This window comes from Homalodisca vitripennis, chromosome 5 (assembly GCF_021130785.1).
Source record: "Homalodisca vitripennis isolate AUS2020 chromosome 5, UT_GWSS_2.1, whole genome shotgun sequence".
NCBI classification, from domain to species: Eukaryota; Metazoa; Arthropoda; class Insecta; order Hemiptera; family Cicadellidae; genus Homalodisca; species Homalodisca vitripennis.
Genome location: NC_060211.1, coordinates 10677321 through 10692071, shown reverse-complemented (window position 1 = coordinate 10692071; position 14751 = coordinate 10677321). Strand labels below are relative to the sequence as shown.

The 14751-nt window shown below is 32.2% G+C and overlaps 1 protein-coding gene across 1 annotated transcript; it reads right to left on the bottom strand.

Annotated features, from left to right (window-relative positions):
- Positions 1-613: 613 nt before the first annotated feature.
- LOC124361800 (glutathione S-transferase 1-like) lies at positions 614-14322 on the bottom strand. The gene is made up of 6 exons (XM_046815781.1): positions 14165-14322; positions 6091-6255; positions 5559-5617; positions 2949-3090; positions 1593-1710; positions 614-1016 (listed from the first exon to the last, which is right to left on the bottom strand). Exons 2-6 carry the CDS (start codon positions 6229-6231, stop codon positions 784-786), a joined length of 693 nt encoding a protein of 230 aa, XP_046671737.1. The 5' UTR covers positions 6232-6255; positions 14165-14322; the 3' UTR covers positions 614-783.
- Between the last annotated feature and the right edge of the window lie 429 nt (positions 14323-14751).

Sequence of the window (14751 nt, the reverse complement as noted above, 5' to 3'; positions counted from 1 at the left end):
TAACTTATTTAAAATTTAAAAATGTTAATAAACGGAAGATATTTTATCAACAGAAATTAAATTACAATGATGAGACTCTTTTCTCTTTGCTCTATGTTATGACACAATTCTCTATTTTTAGAAATATTACTTTATTTTTGGAATAAGGTAATACTTGTGAATTCTTTTCCTTATGTTCCTGTGATTCTACTTTTGCATTCCAGATTTGTGCATTCCAAATGGCCTGTGTTAGCTTTGACACAATTTGGTTTATGAGAAAACAGATGCAGCACTTAACTTGCCTGCTACTATCAGATTTCCTTTATAACTGAAGTACTTCAGATGATTTTGGCACAGCCTATTGTTATATGGATCTGCATTGGTTCGTAGAAAATATCCTAATCCTAATACTATTATAAATGCGAAAGTGCCTTTGATTGTTTGTTTTGCTTTCACACAAACTATTCAACCGATTGTACTGAAATTTGGCACGGACATTCTTCGGTTCCCTGGGATAAATATAGGCCTATTCTTATTTCAAAAATCCTTCAGAGCTACGCCCCAATAGTGACTAAAGCAGTTAAAACACCCCATCTCAGAGGGTTAGATTATAAAGGTTGAATAAACAATATTATTTTCCTGTTGAAATTATATTTCATTTATAGGAAAATACAATCTTGAAATAGTAAAATACATGTATTATATACGAAGATAACATTTCAATAATACTTGCGCGTTGTGTACTATATTGAAAGCAGAATAAGGCAGTTGTATGAGGCACGATCATTCAGAAATGCATTGTTCTCACTTTCTGACAGGATGTATGGGGTGATCAAGAAGCGGGAACAGAGGAATATTGCTGTTGTATTTGTTCAACTCCTTCATTCCTCCCTCTGCAATGGTCCATAACTCTGGAAACTCCTGCTTGAATGTGTTATACCACTTGGTTATGTGCTTGTATTCAGCGAGTGAGAAATCAATGGCCTCCAAGCACAAGGTTGCTGCGACCAAAGCAAAGTCAGCAATAGTCAGGTTGTCTGTAAATGGAACAAATGATTTTGGTTTGTAGAATAATGCCAGTTGGAACATTGGTAATTTTAAAGTAGAGGGCCTGAGGAGCCAAAACTGTCTATTCTGTAATCTTTGTAGGCTGTCAAAATTAGGAATTTTGGATTTGAAAAAATCTTTTATGTAAGGTAAATACCAAGGCCAAGTAATTTGTAAATCTAACCATGTTACATTTAGACATAAGTATTCATACAATTACAGAAACATAAAAATCTCCAGCAAATAGTGGAATCTCATGATTCAGAGAAATATAGACACATCTCAAAAACAACAAATAAGCATAATAAAAATAAAACTCCACTTAAGTTAAATTATTTCAGAATCTGTCATTACTATTATATATTGATAAGTGAACCAGTTAATCATTTTACAAGTCAAACTTGTTATGTATTGCACTAATATGACATCAATTGAAGTTGTGATTCAGGGTTATGTAGAGACTACACTTAAATGTGTCTCATTTAAGATACTCAAGATTTTCACAACATGTTGAAATACGTTAACAAAATGAAACCAAAGAACACATAAAAAGAATATTGATTTACCTCCAGCAGAGAACTTTGTGTTTTGCCTCTCCAAAATTGTATCAAATTGTGCAAGAACATAATTAAGTTTTTTCAGTCCACCTGGTGCCCTTTCATAATCAAAAAATATTGGACCAACCTGGAACAAAAAAATAAGAATTTGTGGTTTTTACCTAGACATAAGAGTCAACTGTAAAATATGATCAACATGCACTGTTACAAATTCTTTATGATTTAAAAATCAAGAATCTTTATTAGTCATAATAACATTATTAAAATGCATTGACATCATCACCAGAGCTTCAATAAAATATTAAATCTAGATACATTACATTAATGTTAATTCCAGTGAAAACCTGACTGGCCAGATGAAATAACAGTATCCTACGTATAACTAAGCATGGACAATCAACAGTAAATCCATGTATTAATAGATTTTAGAGAAAATAAATTAATAACATTGTAATAAAATGGTAAACATTCAATAATAAATAAATAAATAGTACAATAACAGACAATTTAAAACAGTAACATTTAAAACATTTATGTGGGCTACAATACAGATAGGTTTAAAAATTAAAAAGAAACATCTATCACAGACAGTGTCAGGTATTCATCTATACTATAAAAAGGTCAATGAAATTAGGCAAAAAGGAGTTACATAATATTATGTGAAAAGTTATGAAATTTGTTTTGTTAAAAAACAATATTAACTTTTTTTCCTGCAATGACATAAAACAACATGATTCCATTAATATACTATACTATACTAATTTTTTACAAACAAAAAACTGACTATATCAAACCTCCCTCAAGAGCTTAAATTCAAGAATTTCACTGTCAAATATGATATTCTATGAAGCTCAATATTTGTTACACTCTTTTTCACTGCTGTTCTAGTAGAAAATCCAAATTTAAATACAGTGATTGTTAGCTATGTGTTATATGAAGCTCAATATTTGTTATTCTCTTTTTCACTGCTGTTCTAGTATAAAATCCAAATTTAAATACAGTGATTGTTAGCCATGGTGTTATATGAAGTTCAATATTTGTTATTCCCCTTTTCAATGCTGTTAAGTATAAAATTCAAATTTAAATACAGTGATTGTTAGCTATGGTGTTATGAAGCTCAATATTTGTTATTCTCTTTTTCACTGCTGTTCTAGTATAAAATTCAAATTTAAATACAGTGATTGTTAGCTATGTGTTATATGAAGCTCAATATTTGTTATTCTATTTTTCACTAATGTTCTAGTATTAAATTCAAATTTAAATACAGTGATTGTTAGCTATGTGTTATGAAGCTCAATATTTTAATATTCTGAAGGCTTGCCACAAAACTAATTAAATACAAGAGTAATTGGAATGTATACTTACTGCATAATCAACTATTCTTGCATAGTAGGAAGCTACATTGAATGCCAACCTATGGTTCACTATTGCTCTCTTCTTGGCCTCATTTGGGTAAATTGGATCATCTTTTTTGTATTGTTCGGCTAAATACTGCAATATGGCTGTACTGTAACATAAAGAACTCATTTTCAACATTTTAAACAGATGCATATAAGAACTACTTTATCTATACAGGACTGTAGATGATTGAAAAGACAGTAAAACTGAAACTTTTTAATTTGAGAAGAAATGACAAACAATATATGATTTACATAGATACTTGGCACATTGGTAGCGTTTAAAAACTTACTATAAATCTTAACTTTAAGATAAGTGTTTAATTGTTTGGTTTCTGTATGTAGAAAGATATATTGTTTATTGAACAATTACTAATTGAATTTTTTACTGGATAAATCTTTGGATCAATGTGTAATATCTACAAAAAGTAGATTTTGTAAGCACAAATTTTTTTATATATTATAAATTCCTAGCTCAGTATTTAAAAATTAATATTTGCTCATATAGTCTTATTCCAAACAAAACAAAATTTAAATGTCATACATTTGTTTATGGATAAATATAATAAGTAGTTATTTCAAACGATATAAAAATGACTAATTTTGGTCTAGTCCTTCTCGCACTACCATACGGTCCAAAGCCCTTTCCGCACATGTGCCCAACAAAATATTTGGGATTTGAAGGGTTAACCCTTTTACCGCCAAAGAGGTATACAACTTAGCACAAAATGGTTGCCAAACACTATCAGCTGATTGTCTGAAGGTAGTCAACTCTACAACTGGTGCCATGACTGAACAATGATGTGGTGAAATTTACTAATTTGCTTACATCTGTTGAAACAGACAATAGCTACAGGTATAGTTCTAAAATAATTGGTTTGTCTTCAACACCTTCACTGCTGGTCTATACTGAGTGACAATAACTATTCTCATAAGAGAGCAAGTGCAAGAGCAAGGGCGACTGCCATGGTCAACATGTTAATTGTTCTACATTTATATACTTAAGAAGCTTGGCACACTTTGAACTCCATACCAAAATATTGAGGGTGGGAAAAAATGTACAAAAATCATTTGACTTTCCGGAGGTGAAACAACTGTATTGCGGACTATCTGAAGAAAACTGATAAACCTGGTTAACTTTTATGTTATTGTCTTGTGTTACACATCATTTATACTTCAGCTACACCAAAACAAATGTATCATGAAGTATAAATATTTTATTTATATTAATTAATTTTATACATATATATTTTTTGAACATAATTTTAAAAAAGAAACAATTTTAACCCCAAAAACTGGCAAGTTATTAAACTTTTTTCTAGTTTTTACACTCACATATGGCACATATGACAATTTGTGTTGCAGAGTTTGGTGAGTTCATGAGCATGGCCAAGGCCATCACCAGGTGGAAGATCAACTTCTCTGTCTGACTCACACAATTGTGAGAGAACACTTTACTAGGAAATCACGTCTGCTACATGGTCTGTCAAAATAAACTTCGTCATCACTAGAAATAGGATGATCCAAATCGAGCTCTTTAAAGTCACTTGATGGTTGTTCTAAAGTTTTCATCCATTATGAACAACTAAAAATATAACCTAAGAAAGCTAAACCACAATAATAACACTAAAACATTATTAAATACATTTTTCTACAAATACTATTGGATTTGTAACTCCAAACACAAAACCTAGCACTTGTTAACAGTTTTACAACAGCATGGCTGATGCGTATTAAGTTCACATCAGCTATCTGTTGAAAACGATGTTCGATCATCGAAGTAAGAACAATGAATCGATGCTATAATTGATGTTTTTCCAGAATATATCAAATAAAAATCATTTGCAATCAATTGAAAATCACGTTAAATGCCTAAAATTTAAATATCTACTTGGCAACGAAAATTTGTCTTTGCCAAATCAGACGGACCTTTGGCGATGAAAATTCTTTTCGTGTCAGTTGTAGGGTTAACATGTGCACTTAATTTATATAATTCTAAATTAATTTAATTTAATATATTAACAAAAAAACTAGATTAATTGAAAGATAAACTTGTAATAAGGTTGTATATAAAAGTACGTGACTCATAAAACCTGTAGGTGTATGACACAAAAACTCTGATATTACCTAAAAGAAGAAATAGTGAACCATGGTCGGCCTACACAAGTAGAAAATACCACAAATTACAACTATTTGACAAAAATAAAAACAGCTGTGTAGAAATGTTGGCAACAGCTGAATACTGCCAAAAATTGAAAATACATTTTTTCAACCACTATTTAAAAGAAATCTATAAAAATAAACATGCTTTAAAAACATTAATGAGGAGATATACTGTCACCTGGGATTTTATACCAAAATTGCAAATCTTTATCTTTGGTAAATTTTAAAATGTAAACTGTGATTTTTTCACACAACAAATGTATTTTCTTAAACATAATTGCCTTCTGAGAATACGCAACAATTTGTACTCAATCTTACAAAAGAGATTTATTTTTTAAGGAAAAAACATCAACTCTATCAATGGCCATTTAATAGAGAACCCAGTTAGGAAATTAATAATATAAGATTATCTTACCTTTCACTTAGAAAAAATCCATTGTCATCTAGTGTAGGTATTTCTTTTTGTGGATTCATCTGAAAAATTATGCATACCTGTAAGTAAGTCTATAAATTTAAATAATTAGTTACCGCACATTGAACACCCAAGATTACAACTAAATTTTGCTTGATCTGTTGGTATCTTGAAGGAAAATAACATACTCCGCAAGAAGAATGTAGAATTAACTTAACAATTACAGATCCAACATCTATCTTATATGAGTTATTAAAGGTACAGCGTGACAACACTTAAAGTCTAGAGTTGAACTCATTGTTGCATAATGCAATGTTGCATACAGAAGACAATGTTTAATATAAGTATTTTTCATTAAGTTTAATTTAGTTTTTAAGAAGAAGCATGGTTTCCACTAGATACGTGTGGCAGCTGGAAAAAGACAGTAAACCTGAAGTGTAGCCAAACTGAGTATTTAACCAAAGTACAAGAGTAAGGGTAAACATACTGCATAATGTTAACTCATTTATTTTTAAACAACTTAACCTGTACATACCTTCTCATACTCTTCTTTCAAGTGCTCCCCTTTAGGAAAATCAACTTCTACAAGTTTGTAGTCAATTTGAAAATGCTTCAAAGCCATCATGACGGCCAAACTTGGAGGACCTTCGGGCACATAGTAGAGGATCATTCCCATGGTGGCCAGCTGGGTCAGATGTCTCTAAATAATAAGATAATATTATTATATAGTTATGAAAAATTTATTATTTAATACTTTCTATTTTTTTATTATATTTTATACAGTTCCAAAGTAAGACAAAATACAAAACATGTGACACATAAATTAAAAAATTTGCCAACATTTCCTACCTTTAGTATTAATCCTGTAACTTAGTTATTTCAAGTACCTCTTTTCTATAATACCTTCCTCCTTCTCGTGAAGTAATATATAAGGAAGGTAGGTTTAACATTTTTGTTTGTTTTCCAGGAAATGGAGATTGAAACACGTGTTTTAGAACATATTTGGTGGGAATAGGGCAACTTCAATTCCCATTTCATCCCAACTTCCTTTTTTTTTTTTTTTTTTTTTTTTGTTGTTCTCTTAGGACAAGAAGCTTATAAATTGCACTTAGTCCTGTAAGGACCTTTGCGCTGCTTCCGGAGTGATAGGATATTCAGGATGGGTAAGGTTAGGGAGTAGGGGCCGCCTCCTATCGAGATCCATGAGGAAGAATTAGGGCACTACATCTCAAAGTCATCCCGGAAGAAGGGAGGCCAGCTGTGAACCAGCCTCTCCAGTCAAAGTAGGCAGGGGGTGGCAAACCCTTGTTGAGGTTAACAAGAGCCTCTGAGGTAAGGGAACAAACCCCACCAACTCCAACAGCCATCCTCCACAGTAGGCTAGACCTATCGAATTGCCCATGAATCCCAGAATCTCAACATTTGCGGTTAGTGATGTGCCGCTACTGGACATCCATAAGGTTGCCCAGATTGAAGTGGCACATCGGTTTTTGCTGTGCCCAGTGGTGGGTTCAACTGGTAGGTATAAACCAGCCAGAAGTGATCCCTGCTGGGTGTCCCAACTTCCTTACATATCAGTGTCAAAAATATCTACATAAAATCCCAACTTACTTACCCTTGCGCTATACCAAAATGATCACAACAAATTGATCCAAATTGTGAATGAAACATTACAAAGTAATTTACAAATGATATAGAACCTGTAATCAGCTGGCAATGTTAACTATTTATCCAGTTTATTGTTGAGTGAGCATTGCATTGTTGTTTTGACTTTAATACATAGTTGATGTAATTCAAAATCCATTCACATTATGCTTTCAAAACAACTGAAATCATTTCATTTGAAGCTGTTGTAGGTTTGACCTCTGAAATCCAAGGTCTACACTTACCTGAAAACATCGAAAAGCAAGTACCTTCAGCAACAAATAATGAAATTAGTAATCATTCCCTTGCGGATGTATACTTGATCCTTGAACGCAATTCGTCTAACAGGGTCAATAGAATAATGGTTCAAACCAATTGATGAGCGTGAAACCCACTGTGCCAAAACCTATCTATTGCCAGTCGGCGAAAAGTGGTTCTAAACTGTACTTGCACACTGTCATGACAGCTTCAGATAAAATTACTTTGGTTGTTTCGAAGCTAAAAACTGAAGTTAAATGGGTTAAGAATTACATCAACTATGTTGTTTACACTTCCTACTAAAAGCTTTGGACCTATTTAATACTTAGTTATTTCTACTATTATTCACAACATATATTTATTTTTCACCAATTTTTGTTATTTAATATTAGCCCTATTTAGTTTGATTTTTATTAGGTAATAATTATTCTGAATAACTTTCACTATTTAAAGACTTATAAATGTGTCAAATATCCCATATTTTAATCATTTACTGAGATAAACTAATGAAATTCAATATGGTTTCTCATTTTTAATTATACATTTAAATAAAGTATCATATAATCCGTTACCTTTGTATTTATACCCTTGACAATAATTTGTTGTAAGGATTTTCAAGCAAGTTATTTTTAGCATTAAATATATTGCTGGAATAAATAAGGTATTTCCCAAAGTTAACAAAGGTCATGGTTTTGATAGTCTGATTAATGTATTCACAGACAAAACTAGAGTAATTGATGATTGCTGAATACTATAACAATGGCATAATATAGGTATGCAATGACAATGATTAAAGCATCAGTAGTTTATTATTTACATTTCTTAACTGAAAATTCAAGCCATCTTTGAATGGCTGCCATTTCCGGTTCAGTTAATATTAAGTTGACTTAGAACAGGTGGATGTGAGGCAGTTTTCACTTTATGGAGATGGATTTTTCTGTTTAGGTTGACCTGCAATGTCAATTTATTTTGTTTCGTCTTTTTACAAGCATTCCTTTATGTGTGGATGGTACAAGGCTCTCGAGAAGTGTGACCTTTTCCTTAGCCTTACAACTTAAAATTATTGATTATGTTTAGGCTAATTATGTTATTATTTAAAAAATAACATAATGCATTGTATGTATGTCTTGTATAATGTAGTGTACTACACATCTATTTGTTGACGTTATCTATAGCAAATATAAATTTGACAAATGACAATAAAGAGATTCTAATTCTGAAATTTCTTGTCTCCCTCATCTTTCATGGTTTTTGCTGGGCATTGATGACTCAGTCAATCAAGAAATCTCCTTTTGTATGTAACATAATGTCCATTTATGTCCAAAATTGCAACATAAATGTAACTAAACAAATAAATAAATAAATATATATATATATATATATATATATATATATATATATATATATACCTATTTTTTATATAGACCTATTTTTTATATTTATTTGTTTAGTTACATTTATGTTGCAATTTTGGAGAAATTCATTGACAATTTTCAAATAACTAAACTTATAAGGAAATAAACTTATTGTTTTTTGTAACTAGTTTGGCTAGGTTGGAGAGTATTTCATCTGTGAGTGAAATAGGACAGTTTTAATATCATTAGTAACATTTGTATATGTTCGAAAACATGGCATTTTGTTGTATTTCATATGTATTATGGTACCATCAGTATACAAAAAGTAAACTTACTTTATGTATTATCTTTTATTTTGTAACTTCTTTATGTTAGGTTTAGATGATATTTCATCTGTGAATGAAATGAACAGTTACAATTCTTTTAGCAACATTTTTACATGTTTTACATGTTTGAGAAAAATGGCTTTTTGTCATATGTATTATGGTACCATTTAAATCAACATGACATAATAATGCATTACATTTGATTTTTATACAGATTTTAACAAAACTTATAAGTTGGTGGACTTGTTTTTTTATTACATTTTATTTTGTAACTTGCTTATGCTAAGTTTACATGATATTTCAGCTGTGAGTGAAATGGGGCAGTTACATTATTAGTAAAATTTTGACCTTCACCGTAGCGTGGATAGGGCTGCGCCTCTCTAACCGAGAGGTCACAGGTTGGATACCCTAGGGAGGTAAATAAATATTTTAAATGGGTTTGGACCGTTTCCCTACAAAAACGTTTAGTATGCTCAATTAAAATGCCATTGGCGTAGAAAGAAACCCCTTAAAAATGGATTTTGTTTTATTTTGTATACAGTGTCCTTGAAAACTCTTTGAACGATATAATAATGTTTAACTTCTAATCAATTTTTTTTAAAGCAATGAGACTTGATATATCAATATTACCCATAAAATTAAATTTTTATGTGATTGTCAAGTTTTTATCACTAGGGGTACAACCTGCAAGGACTCACAATAAAATCATAAATTAGAGCTTAGTTTGGGGTGTATATCAAATTAAAGGTCTTCTTGGAACACAATGTCGGAAACCAGACCTTAAAAGGTTTTCCCTATCTAAAATGGCAGCATTTTACATTTTCTTAACATATCCTGAGGTATTTGCAGAATTTTTTCATTGATGTGATGAATTATTGGTGATGAATTGCTTTTTAATGCATGTTTTATCAACACTGACTACTTGTGTGTTTTGTTATTGTGATGTCTGACTGCAACTGAAAGAATAGCCCAGCTTATGATAAGCGAATATGGTGACCGCTTCTGAACATTAGATCAAGTTGTGTATTTATTTAATGACAGTTTCCTGGACAGACCACCAATATCAAAGTCTACATTATGTAGAACAGTCCAACGTTTTGAAGAAACTGGCAGTGTAGAAGACCATGAAAGAAGTGGTACACCTAAATCTGCTACAACGAAGATAAATCCATAGATGTATTACAAAGTTTCATCAAACAGCCACACACATCAAAAAGAGTTGCAGTAACTTTTCATGGTATAAGCCAAATTTTCAGTGTTAAAGATTTTAAAACAAAACTACTATCATCCTTATAAGGTTAGTTTACTTCAGGAGCTTTCTGAAGATGATTTTGATAGAAGAGTCACATCTGTAAAACAATGATGGGTAGGTGTGAACAGGAACTTAATTTCTTATCTAACGTTGTATTTTCAGAGGAAGCTACCTTTACGCTTCAAGGAGATGTAAATAGCCATAACTTCCGTTATTGGAGCGAAAAAAACCTCACTGAATAAGAAATAGCCATACACTTCTGTTTCTGAAACCCCCAAAAAAGAATGTGTGAGATAGTTGGAAACCACACTGTAGAACCAACCCTTTGTAATCAATAGCAGTTTGATTGGGGTTTCAAATGAATTGATGTTGAGAGATATAATTATACCGGGCTTTTGTACTGTGTTGGGTCAAAGTTATAACACAGTATGGTATCAACAGGATGGGGCATTACCTCATTATGCACTAAAAGTACACAAGCTGCTGGACAGAGAGTTTCCCAATTGTTGTAAGGATGTAGGGGAGAAATAGAGCGGCCACCTAGATCATCAGATTTAAACCCTTTTGATTTGTTTTTATAGGGTTATTAAAAAAAAAGAGTTTATATAACAAAGTCTTCCAACACAAGAACTAATTCATCCCATCATTAAAGTAACTCGGATAATACCTCCGATATGTTACAAAATGTTATTCCTGGTTTCTACAATAGATTGGGATATTGCCAACAGACACTTAGAGAGCATTTTGAACACACTGTAACTAAGTACTTAATTTTTAATTTCACTACAGTAAATTAATGTTATCTTTAAGAAATAGAGTATGGTGTGTGATATATAAACGCCGTCATTTTGGATGTGGTAAATCTCTTGAGGTTTGGTTTATGGCATTGTGTTTGACAAAAAAACCTTTAACTTTATGTAAATCTCCACCTATGCTCTAATTTTAGATTTTCTTCTGAATCCTTGCAGGCTGTCCCTATGATGAGATAAATACTTGAAAATTGCATAAGAAATTAGATGTTTATAGGTAACATTGATACATCAAGTCTCATTGCTTTACAAGAAATGGTTTGTTTTGTTCTCTTAGGACAAAAAGCTTAGAAACAGCACCTGGTCCACGAGGAAGAATTCAGGACACTTATCTCAGGTCATATCCCCTGGCGAAAGAAGGGGAGGCCAGCTCTGAACCAGCCTCTCCAGTCAAAGCAGGCAGAGGGTGGCACACTCTTGTTGAGGCTAGCAAGAACCTCTGAGGTTAGGGAACGAACCCCACCAACTCCAACAGTCATCTTTCACAGTAGACTAAACTTATCGAATTGCCCTTGCACCAGAATCTCGACATTTGTGGTTAGTAATGTGCAGCTCCTGGACATCCATACGGTTGCCCAGATTTAAGTGATACATTGGTTTTTGCTGTGCCCACTGTTAGGTTCAACTGGAAGGCATAAACCAGCCAGAAGTGATCCCTGCTGGGTATTGCAAGGAATGGTTAAAAAATTACGAAACCGTTCCGGAACTTTATATTATACCATTTAAAACATCAGGATACAATAATGTATAGCATACAATTTTTATTCAGTCTTTCATCCAATTTTTTTGATAAAGGGTAATGGAAAAAAATCTTTTAAGCCATTTGGTACTAGTTTACATGACTCACTTCACATTATTTGTTGCTTTTTCAATTGGGAAATGCTTAATAAGTGACTAGAATAGCAATATAAATTGAATAAAAGTGAGGAAAGGTCTAACAAATTTGTTTAATTCCCGCCTAGAATAAGAAAAAATCACTTACGTAAAGGAGGGAAGCATTCAGATAATGCGTTTTCATCTCCAGTAGGGGGACATGTACTCATATAGGGTGGTGGGTCCTTGAGTAGACGAGACAGTGCAGTAGTTAGCTAAGGTAAGTTTAAGTTAGCTCTATGAACAAAATGTGACTTTTTTCACTCTTATTCTACAATGTTTTTAATAATCTGTTGGTTAAAATCTGTGTCTATTAGATCTAAGGTAGGAAGATTAACTCTCTGAGTATGGAAGCAGCTTATTTTGACACTACATAAAATGCTAGTAACTCAATTTTAACGTTTTGACTTTCGATAATATTTCATACAGCACAATGTTATTAGAGGCACCTAACAACCAAATAGTAGTATTTGATTGATTCCAAGCTATCGATGAATACGTTGCATACATTCTTTTTTTTCTCCTTGGTCTGTAAGCAGCTTTATAATCACTACGATCTTGTTGTTCGTCAGCTGACATAGTAGTTGGAAGAAGTGTAGTCCATGCCATGTTTTTTCCTTATATGCCAGTAATGTATTTTGGTAAAATATAGCACTAACTACATGTATTCTTATAAGTGTACTCTTTCTGTTGCGATACAATACTGATTGATTGTTACGGATACAAAATAATTATGCTGATTAGTCCTGGACTAGTGCAACAACCTAACCTAGCAACAAAGCATTTTTCCCAGAATTATTGCAATTGCAACAAAAAATTTTAATTTAGCTTAATATAACGTTATCATGTTTACTTTCCATGTAAAGAAGTATTTGATCTAGAGCCCACTACGTTTGGAAAAGTTTTCTTACCAGGGACCTAAAAAAAAACCACATTATTAGAGAGAATACTCGTATACTTGATTTGACTTACTGTGAAAACTAAATGTCATTATGATGATTGGTTCATATTTTCTGCCCTCCAAAAGGAAGCGATGTCGGCAAGAAGGAAGTTACTCTGTTCCTATCTATCACTTGGTAGCTATTATGCGAAATAAGTAGGTTTATAATATTATGTTATCACAAACATGTTGTTAGTAATGCCAAAGTAAAGATAACCTTTACAAGCGCTAATGTAATCTAAGCTTGAATTTAGGTACTATCTCGAGATATGGGGCCACAGAAGCTCGCATTGAAGGCCAGAGGCATTTCCGATCAGTACTTTCCCGACCTCAGATCACGTTCCAGGACAACCTGGCAGCCCCTCGCCACCGTGCACACCTTTAGCTCCACTCCACACTTCTTGCAAAAATTATAAAAACATTACTAGACATAGTATACCTAAATTCAAGCTCAGATCACGTGAGTGCTCATTAATTTTTGATATTTATAATACGTGCGTATGTATTTACTTACTTATATAGCCTAATAAAAAATAGTAGATGAGGACAGAGAGGCATCTCGCCAATATTGCTTCTTTCTAATAATTTGGTTATTTAGGTCCCCCATAGTAAATACTTTGAAAAATAATGATCTCCACATAATACTAAAGCACCATAATAATATACATATAACTTGCTTAGATTTTAAAAATCTTAACATCTAGTACAAAATTTAATGCTTTCAACAAAGTAAAAATTGCTGTAGTCACCACTTATTATACTGTAGCCAAAAAATCCCCAAATCATGGGAAGTGGGTGGGACTTATCATTTACCCATTAATTTATGAAGATGTTCAACTAGAATTCAATAAACCCATAATCCTCTTTCTTCATAATATGAAATTTCAACTCATTGTGAAACAGTCAGTATATGACATAATAAGGTCCTGTAGGATTATTATTAATCTACTTTATGATTTTACAAAATAGCTTGGAAAACGGCAAAAGCTGGTATATCACTATGGATGTTTCGCATCTGTCATTTTAAATGAAAACTTCAAATAAAATGTTATAATAAAAGTAATGACGGAATGTTGTAGTAATATATTAAAATCTAAATTTAAAATGACATTAGCCTAACATAGATTGTTTTTACTTAAGCAATTAACTTACCTCAGTAATAAATTGTAGACTCGTCGAATTTGTTACTTTTATGTTTAGTTACTGTAACAGCGGTCACCGGTAAAAGTTAACTGACTAGTGGATTGTTATCACAATCTGACTCTGGCTAATTGTAATAACAAACAAGGAATGACGGAATGACAATTATGTTTTTACACACAGTACATAGAGTAAAGAATGAAAAATAGATAAGGGTTTTCACACTACACAATATGTTAGCAAAACTGTACTCTCACAGCATCGTCCAGCGCGTCGATGGAATCGGAGGCCTTTAGATTTTAAATAAGTAGAGTAAATCGATCATGGTCAAGAAGTGGGCGTGATTATTCTGACATGCTGAATCTGAAACAGTTAAATGCTGTGTTCGCCTGAAATTTGAAAAGCTTAACTTAAAGGAGTGTTTAAATGCAAAGTAGACGAAACATTTATTTTTACTGGATTTTCAAACTTGAAAAAGGATTCCAAAAAATTGTCTTCTCATGAAAACAGTATATTCCATAAAACTTATTACTTAATTACTTATTTATAGCTTTAATGTCTTTGAAACAACCTCAATAACAACTCCGTTACGCTCAATT

Excerpts from the sequence above, each read along its gene's own strand:
- LOC124361800 (XM_046815781.1), bottom strand. The coding sequence starts at position 6,231 with ATGGGAATGATCCTCTACTATGTGCCCGAAGGTCCTCCAAGTTTGGCC. Across the intron at positions 5,618-6,090 it reads TGAAAGAAGAGTATGAGAAG|ATGAATCCACAAAAAGAAAT; the intron begins GTATGTACAGGT and ends ATAATTTTTCAG. Across the intron at positions 3,091-5,558 it reads GGATTTTTTCTAAGTGAAAG|TACAGCCATATTGCAGTATT; the intron begins GTAAGATAATCT and ends TTTATGTTACAG.